This window comes from Sciurus carolinensis, chromosome 8 (assembly GCF_902686445.1).
Source record: "Sciurus carolinensis chromosome 8, mSciCar1.2, whole genome shotgun sequence".
Taxonomy (NCBI): domain Eukaryota; kingdom Metazoa; phylum Chordata; class Mammalia; order Rodentia; family Sciuridae; genus Sciurus; species Sciurus carolinensis.
Window position 1 is genome coordinate 122,852,156 of NC_062220.1, and position 15,094 is coordinate 122,867,249.

General features: G+C 46.1%; 3 protein-coding genes across 10 annotated transcripts in view; 1 reads left to right on the forward strand and 2 right to left on the reverse strand.

Moving 5' to 3' along the window:
- Positions 1–981, reverse strand: part of LOC124990361 (protein HIRA) — a 98,774-nt gene extending 97,793 nt beyond the window's left edge. The window contains exon 1 of one of the 6 annotated variants that reach the window (XM_047560336.1): positions 791–981. In XM_047560336.1, coding sequence (XP_047416292.1) covers positions 791–827 — 37 coding nt within the window. In that variant the 5' untranslated portion in view covers positions 828–981. The remainder of the gene's footprint in view (positions 1–790) is intronic. The other 5 variants (XM_047560330.1, XM_047560329.1, XM_047560331.1 and 2 more) reach the window with 5 other exon arrangements.
- An 802-nt stretch (positions 982–1,783) lies between these two features.
- Positions 1,784–4,904, forward strand: Mrpl40 (mitochondrial ribosomal protein L40). 2 transcript variants are annotated; one of them, XM_047560339.1, is made up of 4 exons: positions 1,784–2,022; positions 2,307–2,384; positions 3,470–3,628; positions 4,465–4,904. In XM_047560339.1, the coding sequence occupies exons 1-4, from the start codon at positions 1,970–1,972 to the stop codon at positions 4,787–4,789; spliced, it is 615 nt and encodes a 204-aa protein (XP_047416295.1). In that variant the 5' UTR covers positions 1,784–1,969; the 3' UTR covers positions 4,790–4,904. The 2 variants fall into 2 exon arrangements, with proteins under 2 accessions (XP_047416295.1, XP_047416294.1); XM_047560338.1 differs by lacking the exon at positions 1,784–2,022 and adding an exon at positions 2,027–2,095.
- A 3,832-nt stretch (positions 4,905–8,736) lies between these two features.
- Positions 8,737–13,181, reverse strand: C8H22orf39 (chromosome 8 C22orf39 homolog). Of its 2 annotated transcripts, XM_047560341.1 has the most exons (4): positions 13,130–13,181; positions 12,811–12,978; positions 10,296–10,362; positions 8,737–9,886 (listed from the first exon to the last, which is right to left on the reverse strand). In XM_047560341.1, exons 1-3 carry the CDS (start codon positions 13,151–13,153, stop codon positions 10,297–10,299), a joined length of 258 nt encoding a protein of 85 aa, XP_047416297.1. In that variant the 5' UTR covers positions 13,154–13,181; the 3' UTR covers positions 8,737–9,886; position 10,296. The 2 variants fall into 2 exon arrangements, with proteins under 2 accessions (XP_047416297.1, XP_047416296.1); XM_047560340.1 differs by lacking the exon at positions 10,296–10,362.
- Between the last annotated feature and the right edge of the window lie 1,913 nt (positions 13,182–15,094).

The following is a 15,094-nucleotide window of genomic DNA, read 5'->3' on the forward strand; positions in this document are numbered from 1 at the left end:
GGGAGCGGATCCTCTCTCTTCCTCTCTCCGGGGAGCAAAGATCAATTCCTATGAGAACTAGGTCAACACTGCTGGTTACCACTAGACTCTCTGTGCCAGTCAGGTCTCAGCAAGGGTGGATGAGTCGGTTTCCCACCGTTTGCTTTGGAGCTACCACTACAAATCTAAGTCCCTCACCTAGAACACACCTGTATCCTACTGGCCCCAATCCTATTCACCCTGACATCCCAGTTAAGCAATAAAGGTAGCTCCTTCATAATCCTCCATGGGTCTTGGTCCTAAGTCTTCCTATTCCAGGACCATAGCACCCCGATTAGGGGCACTGTCAGACCAACTCCAGGGCTCAGCAAGGGCAATAACAGCTCCTCCTGAAGATTCTAGTTGTTCATCCCACCACTGAAAGGCCACAAGGGGGATACCGCCCAGCTTTCACACTCAGGACCATCTAAACACATACTAGCCAATGCAAACGAGTGGCAGAACCTGGCCGGCACCCAGGCCCACTCCCGGGGAAAGCCAGGCCGCAGCCCCTCCACGGTGACGGGTGAGCGGCGCAATAGTCTGTCAGTGCTTGGGACGAAGGATCACTTTGCTGCAGCCAGTCCGGAGCACGTGCCCGGGTTCGCCAGCCTCCCAGGGCGGACAAAGTCTGCTCCCGCCTGCTCCGCTGCTACGGAACCCGGCACCGGGTGACTGGGACGAGGAAGGCAGGGCCTGCGCGAGGCCCCAACCCGACTCTGGACCCCAAACCCACTCCAGACTGCCTCCTGAGACCCCTGGGAGCACTCACCATTGTGGTTGACCCAGGTTGGCTTCAAGAGCTTCATTGTTCGGCTGCCGCCGGGCTGAGGCGAGAGCCGCGTCCCTCAGCGCGCTCGGGCCATGGAGCCACCGCCGTCGTTTCCTCCCGCGCCGCCCACCCTCTGGCTGCCGCCCGCCCCACACCCTCAGCGCCGCCGCGCCATAGCCGGCCCGCGCCCCCCGCCGCCGCCACAGCCGCCCCCCGCGCTCGGCCCTCGCCGCCGCCACCACAGCCGCATCCCCTGCGCCGCTCCTCCTCCGGCGGCTCCCGGGCAACGCCGGAAGTCACGGCGCGCACCTGCCAAATCGCCCCGGCGGGAAACCGCTCCCCACGCGGACGGGGCCGGTCGGGCTCTTTGGTAGGCAGGGGCAACGTAAGGCGGATCCGCTTTGGGTCGAGCGTGGGTGCGGTCGCTGACAAGGGGCGGGGCGGCCCAAGCAGCGGCGAACGAGCGGAGCCTGGAGTTGTAACCCGGACGGCCTGGCGATCCAGAGAGCCTGGATGGGCCGGGGTGTCCTGGATAGCTTGTCACCACCTTTCCCCGGCTGGTTCCGAGTCCGACTTATTAACTGGTTTTCGTCATTCATCAACACTATTCGTCCGGGCGCTATTAGGCATCTAGCCAGTCCCCGTGCCGGCGCTGGAATGCAGCCACCTGACGGCCACAGCCGTGAATTCGAACGAATGCGAGAAACGACCCAGTCCGGGGAGGGTGGCGGGAGAGGCCCAAGAAGGCGCGTTTATTGGAAGATCGGGATCGTTTTCATAGACGCGGACACTTGGACCGGGTAGAGCAAAGGGAGGTCCCCTCAGCCACTCCGGCTGCCCTGCGGGACCAGACCTTCGCTGGAATGCAGACCAAATGGCTTAAGCAGTAGGTAGCCGGAATTATACCCTCTGTAGGGGTCGGCTCACAGCAGGTTGAAAAAAGCGGAAGGAAGGACCCAACGCTCGGCGAAGTGAAAGGCGCCCGCAGCGTGCGGCGTGCGGTATAGGCGCCATGGGCGGGGCTGCGTCGGGGGGCGGGGCCAGGCTTGGGCCCAGTCCCCGAAGGCCAGAAAGGTGAAGTTCCGCGTAGTGAGCCAACCTCTGTCCTTGGCACTGCGGACCCAACAGCCAAGGGGCGCGCGTTCGGAAGCTACCAGCCAGCCGGAAGCAAAACAGGTCATGGCGGCTGTGGTGCTGCGATCTAGGGTGCAGGCTTTGCGTACTCTAAGCCGGTGAGTGTGGACTCTGGCCTGGTCGCCGGGCGCCCAGGGCATTTGCCTGGTCTCGGCGGCAGGGACTTCTCAGGTACCTCCCTACCTTCCTGTCCACGGATATCTAAGGGATGAGCCTGCTGATGATGTCTATTGTGAAAATCTCTACATTGACCTTGCTGTAATATCCAGTACTTTTTAAAAAGTACCAGGTTTAACGGGCACTAGTTTTGTGCATGTGTGCTTTTTCATTTCCTATGAAGTGGAGAAGAATTAGATATTTATACATTCCTTGTCTCCTTCAGGCTTTCTTGGCTGACCCAGATCAGAGACACCCACCAGAGAGCTTCATTGTTGTCTTTCTGGGAACTCATTCCCATGAGGTAAAATTCAACCGGGACCGGGACCTCTTCGGGGATGTGGGCAAAAACAGATGTGCAAGTGACCAGAATAAAGAAAGACTGCTCCCATGTTTGGCTTGCAAAATTCACAGTTAAAGCTTCCCATAGTTAAATTTGGGCAGCTGCTTTTCTGTCAATAAACTCTGTGCCATATTTTGCTATTGATAATTTTTTAAAAATTAAGTGTAAAAGTATTTTGAATAAATGTCAATTAGCTTCAAGGGCACCGCTTGTTTCTCCATGGGCCTTCCTTTCAGTACTCATTCTGACTCCCTAGGTACCAGGAGATTCGAAGACTAAAGGTATTTCCACCTTGAACTCCAGGCCCTTTATTCAGTTTTCCCCGCTTTGGTACTGGTGATTCAGTCCAGGGGTGCTTTATACTGAGCTACAACCCCAGCCTCTTTTATTTTCTATTTTGAGAGAGGGTCTTGCTAAGTTGACCAGGGTAGACTCAAGCTTGTGATCCTTCTGCATTAGAGCCTTCTGCCTCAGCCTCTGGTGTCAACTGTGATTACAGGCCTGCCCCACATCACCTGGCTAGGATTTGTCTATTTTTAATAGTAAATTATGACGGGGAGATGTGTTCCTAATAACCAGACTTTTGCCAAAGCTTTGAGATGGGGAAAGTGTTAAGAAATACTGAAAAGTAAATATAGACATGTCACATTCACTATGTTGTCTTTTTTGAGTCCTAAAAGTATTTTTATAAACCACAAATCTATTTAAAATGTGAATGAGCTTCTATCAGTTTGGTATTTTCACTTTTCAGTATAGTCCTAAGGCACACTGGAATCCCAAGATTAAAGATAAACTCTTCCCTTTATTTTATTCCTGACACCCCACCATGATTTCATATCCATTCCTGGAATTGATGGCACCCACTTCATTCTCACAAGGACACTGGGATGGAACTGCTAATCTGTGCCACTGAGTTCATAGGATGAGAAACATGCACAACTCTTTTCCCCAAAGGAGAGCTCAGTACAAGTATGGGGCACTTCACTTAACATCTCTCTCATGAGATTGAGGAGGAAAACATTTAATGTTTGCTTTTTATCCAATAGAGCAGAACCTCTACGAAAGAAGAAGAAGGTAGATCCCAAAAAAGATCAAGCAGCAAAGGACCGCTTGAAAAAGAGGATCCGAAAACTGGAAAAGGCTAGCCAAGAGCTGATTCCCATTGAAGATTTCATTACCCCTTTGAGGTTCTTGGATAAATCAAGGTAGGGGTTCTCCTCTGGAGTTCTCTGAGCAAAGGAGTACCATTAACTTCAGTTTGAAGTTCATGCCTGTGATCAGAATGTGTCAGTACATTTGAGTCTTATTTCCTTGATTGTGCCTTTTGGGAGTTGGAGAATGCTTTCTGATTGGTGCCTTTCTGATTGGTGGGAAAGAAAACTAAACAATTGTTGATAAGTCCAGTGAAGATGCTCAAGCAAATTTGGTTTGGCACTGATGCAAAGCAAAGTTCTGTTATTGTTTTGTTGTGTTTTGTTTTGTTTTTTTGACTTGAAGAATATTGGCTGTGATTTGTGACACAGGCCTTGGGTTTACAGCCCTTGCCGCAGCCCTTGCCCTGTCCCCAGAGTAGAAAACCCTTAGCCTTTTATGCAAATGCTCAGTGGTTTGTATGTATTGTAAATGTATTCTGTGCAGGGTTAGTAACTTTTGCTGTTTCCTTGAAAAGTGTGAACAATTTACAGAGCAGAACATTGCCAGGTGTTACAGAGCTGAATTAAGATTCTTATTTCCCTGGAATTTTGACTTTCATTTCACTTTTCTCCACTAACACCACTTACCAAAGGGAGTTTGCCTGGGGCTAAGAAAGTAGTACCAGCTTTTTCAGAGTCTGCAAATAACTTTGGCTTCTAGTATCCATTGCAGCTGCTGCCATGTTCAACATTTCATTTCTTCCTTTGTCCCAAATTTCTACTCTTCTTTCCTAATTCCTGTCTGTGCCTGGCCAGGGGGAAAATTGGGTCATGTGCAATCACAAAGACTCCCTTGCCAGTGGGTCAGTACTTCACAGCCTCACACTTTTGAACTTGTGCATTCACAGACAGCGTACTCAGATGGAGCTTCCCTTTGAGGAAAGTGAGCGGAGAGCTCTGCTTCTGAAGAAGTGGTCCCTATACAAGCAGCAAGAGCACCAGATGGAGAGGAATGCCATCAGAGCTATGCTACAGGCCCAGCAAGAAGCTCTACAGGAATTGAAACTTGAGTCCCTGGAGTTGTACACCGAGGCAATCAAGCGAAACGCCAGCCTGTTCCCCTTTGAGAGGGAAGGGCCAAATTATACACCACCAATCTTTAACTACCAGCCCCCTGAAGGCAGGTACAATGACATCACCAAGGTGTATACACAGGTAGAATTCAAAAGGTAGAGCTCAAGGCGCTGTCCTTAGAACATGCTGCCCCTAAGAGTCAGAGTAATGAGGGCTGGTATCTCCTTTCCACAAGATTGGACATGCTGTTAATAAATAAAAGTTTGATAACAAGCCTCTGTCTTAACAGTCAAAATTAATTCACCTAATGGATGGGGGTAAAAGATACTGCTATGCCTGGTACTGGAAATAAGATGACAGAGACATCCTCTGCCCTCCAGTGAGGGGAAAAAAAAATAGGAGTAGAAAGAAAGATTCCAACTGGGTATGGTAGCTTGTGCCTTTAATCCCAGTACTAGAGAGAAAAAAAAAAATCACAGTTTTGTAGTCAAAATACGACTTGCGGGGCTAGGTTTCTGGCTCAGTGGTGACTCATTTGCCTAGCATGTGTGGGACACTGAGTTTGATTCTTAGCACCATATATAAATACATGAATAAAATAAAGGTCTATCAACATCTAAAAAAAAAAAAAATTAAAATACCACTTGCAGAAGCACAAAGTAACCCAGAGGAGTTGGGGTAAAGGATATATAGGATTTTGCCAACTGGAAAGTTATAACACAGTAGGACAGACAGAAAGACAAAAGAGCCACCTTTGGATTTTTTAATCTGTGTGTGTGTGTGGGGGGGTGTACTAGAGATTACATCCAGGGCATTCTACCACTGAATCATATTTCTAGCCTTTTTTTAATTTGGAGACAGTCTTGGGGCCTTGAATTTGCTATCCTCCTGCCTCAGCCTCCCAAGTTCCAAGGATTTCAAGTGTATACAACTGTGCCTGGCCATCTTTGGGGTTTTAAGCTGGGGAGGGAGGCTTTAGAAGGTAGAGCAAACCAGGGACACCTTAGTTAAAGCTGCTCTGTCTTCCAGGAGTTGGGAGGCCATGACACATTAGCTAAAGCTGCTGTGCCCTATATGAATATGTGAGGCTAGCTGAAGCCAAGGGCTCAGTGTTGTTAGTCACTGTTACTGATTTGAAATGGTGAATGGGTTAGTTAGCTTGGACTACCATAATAAAATAGCACACACTGGGTGGCTTAAACAGCAGATGCTTATTTTCTCCCAGTTCTGGAGCCTAGAAGTCCCATGATCATATAAGTAGAAGGATAAGTGTTTGTCTTTTGTGACTGACTTATTTCATTAAGCAGAACGTCCTCAAGGTTCATCTGTTGTAGCATGTGTCCAAATTTATTTTTTTAAGGCTGAATTAATATTCCATTTTATGTATATACCACCTTTTGATCATCCATTCTTCTGTTGATCAACCCTTGGGTTGCTTTTACATTTTATTTTTTAAAATTTATTCATCGAACTGGAGATTGATCCCAGGGTTGCTTTACCACTGAGCTATACCCCCAAGTCTTTTTTATTTTTTGAGATGGTCTCCTTAAGTTGCTGAGGCTGGCCTCAAACTTACAGTCTTCCTGCCTCAGCCTTTTGCATTGCTAGGATTACAGGAGTGCAACACTGTGTTGACAGCTTCCATATTTTAGCTATCAAGAATAATGCTGCTGGGCTGGGGAGATAGCTCAGTTGGTAGAGTGCTTGCCTTGCAAGCACAAGGCCCTGGGTTCAATCCCCAGCACTGCAAAAAAAAAAAAAAAAAAAAAGCTGTTATTATAAGGGCTTACAAATATCTCTTTGAGACCTGGCTTTCAATTCTCTTTTGGGTATATACCCAGAAGTGGAACCACTGGACCCTATGGTAATTCTGGATTAATATTGTGGAACCACCATATTGCTTTCTTTTGAGGCTGAGCCATTATACATTTCCTCCAATAGTACACCCGAGTTCCAATTTCTCCACACTGTCACTAACACTTATGTCTGTGTTTTTTATAGTAGCCATCCCAATGGGTGTGAGGTGATATCTGGTTGTTCTCATTTGTATTTCCCTAATGACTAATGGTGTTGAACATCTTTTCAGGTGCTTATTAGCCATTTGTACATTTTCTTTAGTCCTTTGTTCATTTTTTAATTATTTTTCACATTGGGCTTTATATGTTAATTCCTTATCAAATGTATGGTTTGTAACTATTTTCTCCCATTCTGTGGGTTGCTTTATTACTCTGTGATAGTCTTTTTTGGGGGCTGGGGGCTGGGATCCTAAGGATTGAAACTGGGGCCTTGCACATAGTAGGCAAGCAGTGAGCTACAGCTCCCTCCAGCCCTTTTTATTTTGGGGTGCCAGGGTTTGAACTGAGGGATGCTTAACCACTGAGCCATATCCCCATCCTCTCCTTTTCTGTTTTTTGAAACAGGGTCTTGCTAAGTTGCGGAGGCTGGCTTTGAACTTGTGATCCTCTTGCCTTGGCCTCTTAAATTGCTGGGATTATAAGTGTGGTTCCAGCCCATTTTAATTTGAGACAGGTTCTCACTAAATTGCCAGGGGGTGGTCTCAAACTTGTATTCCCCCAGTCCCTGGAATTACTGGTATCTACCACCTGAGTTAATTTTTAATATGGTATTCAGTCAAGATCCAGTTTCATTCAATATGGATATAAGTTTTGCCAGTTCTTTATTGAATCACCTTGGTATTTTGCCAAAAAGTGTTTTACCATAAATGCAAGGGTTCATATCTCTGGACTGTATGCTAGTATGCGGTTCACTTTGGTAACTTTTACCAGCCCTGGATAAAAATATAGCATTATAGAATTCTAAGTTCTTTGGCTATACCTAAGTCAAATACTGAATGTAACCAGTTTCCTTGACCTTCATTGCTACCTCTGAGGTCTAAGCTGTTGTTGACTTTTTGCCTGACCTACAATAGACAACTGATCTATCCATGTTGGGCAAGTTCACTCCAGTCCCTTGTCCGTGCAGTAACAGCCAGAGGTCTCTGGAGAAAGCAAGTCAGGTCAAGTCTGTGGCTACTCACCAACCTGAGAATTCCACCCAGGCCCTTGATCACTGGCTTTGAACTCACAATCCTGCCTCAGCCTCCCCAGCTGCTGGGATTCCAAGTGGGTGCTACTGTGCCTGGCTCATTTTAGACTCTTACTGCACTGTTAGAGATTGAAAATAGGGCTTTGCAAATGCTGGGCAAGTGCTCTAGCATTAAGCTACACCCCCAACCCAAGACTCCTATTTATTGATGTTTAATGTTTAATCTTTCTCCTCAACTGCAATAAAAATTATTTGAAGGCAACTTAGCAGTTTCAAGACTACAATCTTGGTTGGACCTGAGGCCCTGGGTTAGATATCATACACATACAAACACCAACAAACAAAACACACACACACATACACACACAAGATGAACACAGGAACATTCTGTGCAGATTATCTGTTCATGTGGAACTTGTTCAGTACAGGAAGAAAGACACAATGCAACAGTGGCAGTGTAGGAGGAGGACCTGAATATCCAAATAGAAAAGAACAAAAACCAGAATATGTCCTTTGTGTACATAGCTCCACAGTGCACGCAGCTCTGAACAAGCAGGTGACAGGGAGCATGCTTGTAGTGGGAGGAGTCCTTCATGGACTGGTGCACGTGGGGAAAGGTTCCCTTAAGATTTACTTGCATGTCCAGCCCCACACCCCTCCAAGGAAGATGCAGAATCCAAAATTCAGATGCCCCTTCCCTGTGTTTGAGAAAAACCCTTATAGATCTCTAGCTACTGCCTTCTCTCTCTTCATTAGCTGGAAATGTATGTCATTAATATAGTTACATTGGGGCTGGGTTTGGTAGAGCAGTTGCCTAGCACATGTGAGGCACTGGGTTGATCCTCAGCACCAAATAAAAATATAAATAAATAAAATAAAGGTATACTGTTCATCTACAACTAAAATATTTTAAAAATATAGTCACATTCAGACTGGACTCTCCCTGCTTGGCTAAGACACATCAAGCCTGTTCAACTGACTTTTCTTCACTCCTCTGCTCTTGAGATCCTGTGAGCACATACCTCTCACCATTCGTATGAGCACAAGAGAAAACACAGTAGGAAATTTTATTCTTTAATGTATGCCTTTCTGAAATGATCACTTACTTTGTTTCAGAGAACAAAGTAAAAGATATTTAACCCACTGCCCATAGCCAGGAAAGGACAAGAGGGTGCCAGGGACATACCCAAACTGGTCCTCAGCATTGTATCTGGAGCCTGTTATGCAGCCACAAGATGCTAAACCACCTTATTAGTAATCGACTTCTAAAAGAATTAGTGCTCTTGGTGGTTCATATGCATATATTTGACATCCCCAACACAAGACTCCTTTATTGATGTTTAATGTTTGTCTTTTTCCTAAACTACAATAGAAATTATTTGAAAGCAACTTATCAGCCTTAAAATAAAAATCCCAGCCCTTTGGACTTGGGTTTTTGACACCAAGATTCCACGAACCCTTGCAAGGTTGTGTTCTGTAGGTGTGTGCACTTCTTAAAAATCTCCGAGGGCCTCCTTAGGAGCTTTCCATGAAGTTTCCTAGTGCAGAGAAGCCAGCGAATCCTTGTCACACCCCACCTGCATCTGCAGTGAAACTGAGCATGCTTGGATGTCAGAGGCTGGCAATACATAGTCATAAACCCAGGATGTAGTAGCCTACTTCCTAAGGACAAGGAGAGTTGTTCACAGAAGCACAAATGTTTAGCTACCTCATTTTGACTCACCCATGTGTCCACACTTGTCAGAATTTCCACACTTGTCAGAGTTCCCAATGGAGTTAGCCTGAAAATCCTACACCTCAGAGATTTATTCCTGGGGCAGGCATGAGTCAGCCTGGCTTGGCTTCTTATAATCTATGGAGGGAGTATAATTGGCTTTTCAGTGCATTGTAGTGGTGGGATATCCTAATGCAGGCAAGAGGCAGGTAGGTAGGGCTAGAGATGTCCTGTTCTAGATACCAGGTTGAGTGGCAACTCAAGAGGATCCCACTAGATGGCATGGGCTGGTCACAGTTCTTAAGGCTGTGTGACAGCTCCACTTGAAACAGATTGGAGGAAGCTGCACAGGCCAAGGAGAGGGGTGCTTGTCACTCATCTTTCTCCTGTAGCAGAGGAAGGTGCCAGTCAGCAGGGGGGCTCTGCCTCAGGGCCCATACCAGGGTGTTCTTCTGTGCAGCCTGGACACGTGCCCGTTCACTCTCACAGAGGGATCGCTGTGCAAATGAGATTCTGGTCACTTTCTGTCTCATGACTGGACTCCAAGGGCTCAAAAACTGTGACATGGCCCTGGTACCACCCTCCTCCTCTAGCACCCTCCTAAACATCAATGGACAAATGAAGAATAACACAATGGTCTCTACCCAAGAAACCTTAATGACTGATATATTAGCACACATATCTAGATCATTCTTTCTCATAAGCTACTGTGAAAAACTGTGTAGATCATTCTACTTTGAGGACTTTTATAGCTTGCTTAACTTTTTTTTTTTTTTTTTTTTTTTTGCAGTACTAGGGATTGAACCCAGGGCTTGGCACATTGTAGGCAAGGACTCTACAATTGAGGTACATCTCTACCCCTTTTTGTTTTTTGAGACAAGTTCTTGCTAAGTTGCTGAGGCTTACCTTAAACTTGTGATCCTCCTGCCTTGGCCTCCCAGATGAATGGGATTATGGACATGCTCCACCATGCCTGGCAATTGAGGAATTTTAAGATGCTTTTTTCTGGGCCTCAGGGTCTGATAGCTTTGGCTGGCCTGGTAAGTCTGGGGCAAGTTCACTTGTCAAGTCTGAGGGTAGAGGCTCTAGGTGGGAACAACTATCTAAAAGAGAAGCTATTGGGAAGAAAGAGGCAGACCACTGAATGAGGTTGTTTATAACAGGAATTCCTCAACCCACCAGCTTCTCTCAGCCACTGACTCCAAGACAAAGGGCAGCATATTACAAACTTGACTGTGGGCTCTTGTGCTATGCAGGCCTCTTTATACATATAATTTAATTTGTCTACTTATATGTCTTTATTCAAGCTTTTTTGTCTCAAAATATTTTTTGCAGTATGGATCGAACCCAGTGCTAGGCAAGTATGCTTTACCACTAGACTATCTCCCCAACCCCTCAAATAAAATATTTTTATTATTGTTTCAAAAGCAATCAGAAGGACTGGGAATGTAGCTCAGTGGTAGACTGCTTATTCAGCATTGCCTGAGGCCCTGCGGTCAATTCCCAGTACTGTAGGGGGGTAAAAATCAGAATAGCATGGTAAAATATGAAAGACCCCCAGATCTCTATCCCTATTGTGGCAGTTAACAGCCTCCCCCAACACCTTCTTAATCTCAGGTTTTAGAACTATTATGTGTTTCTCTTAAGATAGAATAATCTACTGTCTAGTCTACTTCTCTCTTTGTTCACTAAACAAAATACTGTTGGCATGCCCAGGTAGATTGCTATCTATTTTTTTAATGGCTGTGCAATTCTTCCCCATGTGGAAAAAGTTATCTGGTCAAATGTCTATTAGTGATACTTTTAGTTTCTGTATTATCACAAACACTGATATAGTGAACATTCTAAAGTTTTAATGGAGCACTATTATCTAATTACTTCCCTAGGACAAGCTTCCAGAAGTAACAATAAAGGTTCATAGAACCTTTAAAGGTGCATTTGATAATTAGACAATCAGAAAACTAGACACTCCCAACAACACTGCATGAGTGTTCCAGACTACAAACCCCTATAAATACTTCTGACTGGGCTAACAAATTTGTCATTTTTACTTCAATCTGGCCATTTGCTTGTCTTCTTTCTTTCCTTTTTTTGGTGGTGATAATGGGGATTAAACACTTAAGCCCAGAGGCACTCTTATCACTGAGCTACCTCTCCAGCCCTTTTTATTTTTTTGAGACAGGGTCTTACTGAGTTGTGGAGGCTGGCCTTTAACTTGTGATCTTACTGCCTCAGCCTCCTAAATGTCTGGGATTATAGGCCTGTACTACATGCCTGGCTCGGTTTCTCTCTCTCTTTCTTTCTGTACTAGGGATTGAAGCCAGCGGTGCTTTACCACTTGAGCTATACCCCAAGTCCTTTTTATTTCTTGAGACAGGATCTCACTAAGTTGCTGAGGGCCTAGCTAAATTGCTAAAGCTGGCCTCAAACTTGCAATCTTCCTGTCTTAGTCTCCTGAATTGTTGAGATTACAGGTGTGCATCATGGTGCCTGGTTTGGTTTTCTTTTTTAATGAATTGCTTCTTTGTACCTTTTGTTCATTTTTCTGTTCTGAAATCATGTGTTATCATATTGACATGTAAGAACTTATGTTGATAACATACAAACTGCGAGCTTTCTCCCATGTTTTTGACTTTCACTTATTATGGACTTGTCATCATTTTATTACAGCCGCCTGGTTTCCATATCAGTTTGTTTCAGAGTATGCACATATAACAATACTGAAGCTCCTGGCTGGTGGTGTTGGCTCTCCTCCTCTGTTCCCTGGAACTTCCCATGAGCACTGCATCCTAATGTTTTATTTCTCCATCTCCCCTCCCATAACAGCTCCAAGGCACCACTCACTGTATTCTAGAGTGTGGCTCCATTCTCATCACTCCTGAATTCTAAAGAGTGTTCAACATAAATGTCTGCTAGCAGCCACCTAGAACCTCTTCTTACTATCTCTCTGGCCCTCTAAGATATACTCTCCACACCTTGGCAGCCAGACTGATCTTTTAAAAATAATATTATGCTTTTCTTTTAGGCTGGATGCTAGACTCTCAAGTCTTTCAGGTCCTTCTGAACCCTATTTCCTGTCCTCTACAACCCACCCTCCCTCTGCTCAGGGCACCTGGGCCTACTTTCTTTTCCTTAGAGTCCCCGAGGAAAGGTGAAGGTTGTGAAGGCTGGCTCCTGGTCAATCAGGAACAGCAGTATCACATCCTCTGCAGGTCTGCAGTTGACTGGAAAGTCGTCTCTCCTCCAAACTACATTTCTCTATTCTGTCTCCCCTTTGTTCTTAACGCCGTCTGAAAAATCACTAATTTGGGATATTTCTAAAAAGAAGTGAGGAGGGGAGGGACCCCAGTAGTCGCCTGAAAAGTGCCCAGGGCCTGGGGGCTCCACACCACACTCCACCCGGACCTCCCTCCCGGCGCACCTGGGCCTCAGCGCTATGGTGTTCCTCCCAGTCGCGACAACTGGTCAGGTCGCGCAGCCACTGCTCGCAGGTCGGGAGCTCTCCGTGGACGTAGTAGTGGTGCAGGAAGTGCTGGGCGCTGCGACAGAGCTTCCACTCAGCGCGATAAGCCTCACAGGGTCGCGGAGGCTGAGGCGAGAGATGGCGTTTGAGCCAAGCTCGGCGGCCGGGTCCCACCCACGCCTCTGACCCCATCCCGTCCTCACCCTCATAAAGCGCCCTGTTAATCTGCTCTCCTAGTCAGACCAGACCCCCGAAGACCCTTAGGGCCCACATTTACCAGCCACTTGCTGCCGTCGGCCATGTTGAGTCTACAGCCAAGCCCCACCACATCAGCCCACCACCCAATGAAAACTGAGGAAAATAGAGCATATATAACTGACATATAGAACCACCAATGAATTCCGAGATAGTGCAACTTAGCTCTTACCACCTGCTTCCTGAGAAGCGCCAGTAAACGCGGACAGGAGTTGAGTAGCCAGTAACAGCCAGAGGCGGCGACACACGCGGAAAGGCAGGACAGGACGTGTGTTTCAAGTGACTGGGCAGTGATCAAGGCCAACGGCTGTAGTCAGCCTAGTGTCTGGCTGGCATCCTGGGCTGCACAGCCAAATGCTTAGCTGTCTCCGAAATCCCATGGTTCAAAACAGTATTTACATCAGCCTTTTTTTTTTTTTTTTTTTTGGTGCTGGGGATTGAACCCAGGGCCTTGTGCATGCGAGGCAAGCACTCTACCAACTGAGTTATAGCCCCAGTCCAGACTGTTATTTTTTTAAATCTCCAAGATCTAGTTCATTTTTAAAAACACATACTATAAGCATCAACTTGCAAGTTTTACAGGGCTACAGTGATCACAGTGAAGGTGAGCTCACAAAATAACCAGGATTGGTTGGGCCTGAGATATGTGCTGGGGGTCCTTGGGTGCAAGATGACCTCCCCAAGGAACCCAGCCTGCAAGGGGAGGCCGAAAGATGGGCATTCCCAGCATAGAGAGGCAATGATGGTAAAAGTGCAGCTAGTGGGCTGGCAGAAATGCCTTGTAATACCTATGTAATGGTTCTCTGAATGAAATCCAATCATTTGTAGTTGCTGAGCTCATCCCAGAAATTACAGTGGTTCTGGAAGTGTGAGAGAAAGCTACAGTTTTTCCAGGGGTTTCAAGGGTTGAGATGGCTAGCTCCAAGTTTGGAGAAGACACTGCCTGGGGAGGTTGCAGGCCAGACTGTAGCAGTAAGAACCAGGCCCAATGTTCCAGGTGACTACACTGTCATCAGGAGTCAACTGGTCTAGAGATGTAGCTGGTGGTAGAGTACTTGCTTGGCATGCTCAAGGTCCAGGGTTCAGTCCCTAGCATCACATTAAACAAACAAAAAGGCCTCAACAGCCATCAGAAGGCCCAACAATGGGCTACACCCCTGGTGCAGGCAGGGAAGTGTGCCTCCAGTAAAGCAGTAGGGGTTTCACTGCATAAAGCAAGTATTGGTTAAGAAAAACAAAAAACGAGGGGCATGGCCTACAATAATATTCATTATGCACAAAATGACAATTTCTTAGCTAACAAGATCCTGCAAATTGAGGCTGCCTATTTGCTAAGGAGAGCTTTTACCTCTGCTTGTGAAACTAAGACCTCCTAAGTGGAGGATGTGGTAGGTCACCAACCATTGTCAGTGATGACAATTTGTGCCACACGGTCAAGCCCAGAATATGGTACTCACTCATACTCTGAAGGACATGTGGGTGGACTCTGGTGCTGCCTACCTGGAACGGGCATCCTCTCCCAAGTGTTGAAGAGAAGCCCTGTTCAGAGTGGGACCCTTCTACCTGTAAGAGGGTAAATTCTCATACATGGGTGGTCTCACATGGGCCTGATCATCTCCACTCCAGGTGTCAGGAAGTCTTGTTTGCCCTACTTTTTCCAGAAGGAGTCCCAGAGGAGCACTTTTCTTGTTAGTGGCCCAATCATCAATCCATGTTAGTACTTCATCAAACATCTAGAGACATTTCAATCATTGCCTGTTTTTATTGGAAATTCTTGATTTAGAATTATTTTCAAGAACCAAATTTAAAATAATTGGATAGATAGCAGGTCAAAAGATCTCACATTATAGAAAATGACAATTTGAGGCCAAATTAAAATGTTAAAAAATGGGGCACTGGAGGGTGCAGCTCAGTGGTAAAGTATGTGCTCAATATTCATGAAGCCCTGGGTTCAACTCTAGCACAAATAAAGCAAACAAAACGATTA

Coding starts and splice junctions, on each gene's coding strand:
- Mrpl40 (XM_047560339.1), top strand. CDS start 1,970: ATGGCGGCTGTGGTGCTGCGATCTAGGGTGCAGGCTTTGCGTACTCTA. Junction 2,385..3,469: donor TGGGAACTCATTCCCATGAG/GTAAAATTCAAC, acceptor TTTATCCAATAG/AGCAGAACCTCTACGAAAGA. Junction 3,629..4,464: donor AGGTTCTTGGATAAATCAAG/GTAGGGGTTCTC, acceptor GTGCATTCACAG/ACAGCGTACTCAGATGGAGC.
- C8H22orf39 (XM_047560340.1), bottom strand. CDS start 13,153: ATGGCCGACGGCAGCAAGTGGCTG. Junction 12,979..13,129: donor CCGACGGCAGCAAGTGGCTG/GTAAATGTGGGC, acceptor CTCTCGCCTCAG/CCTCCGCGACCCTGTGAGGC. Junction 9,887..12,810: donor ACCATAGCGCTGAGGCCCAG/GTGCGCCGGGAG, acceptor TCATTTGCACAG/CGATCCCTCTGTGAGAGTGA.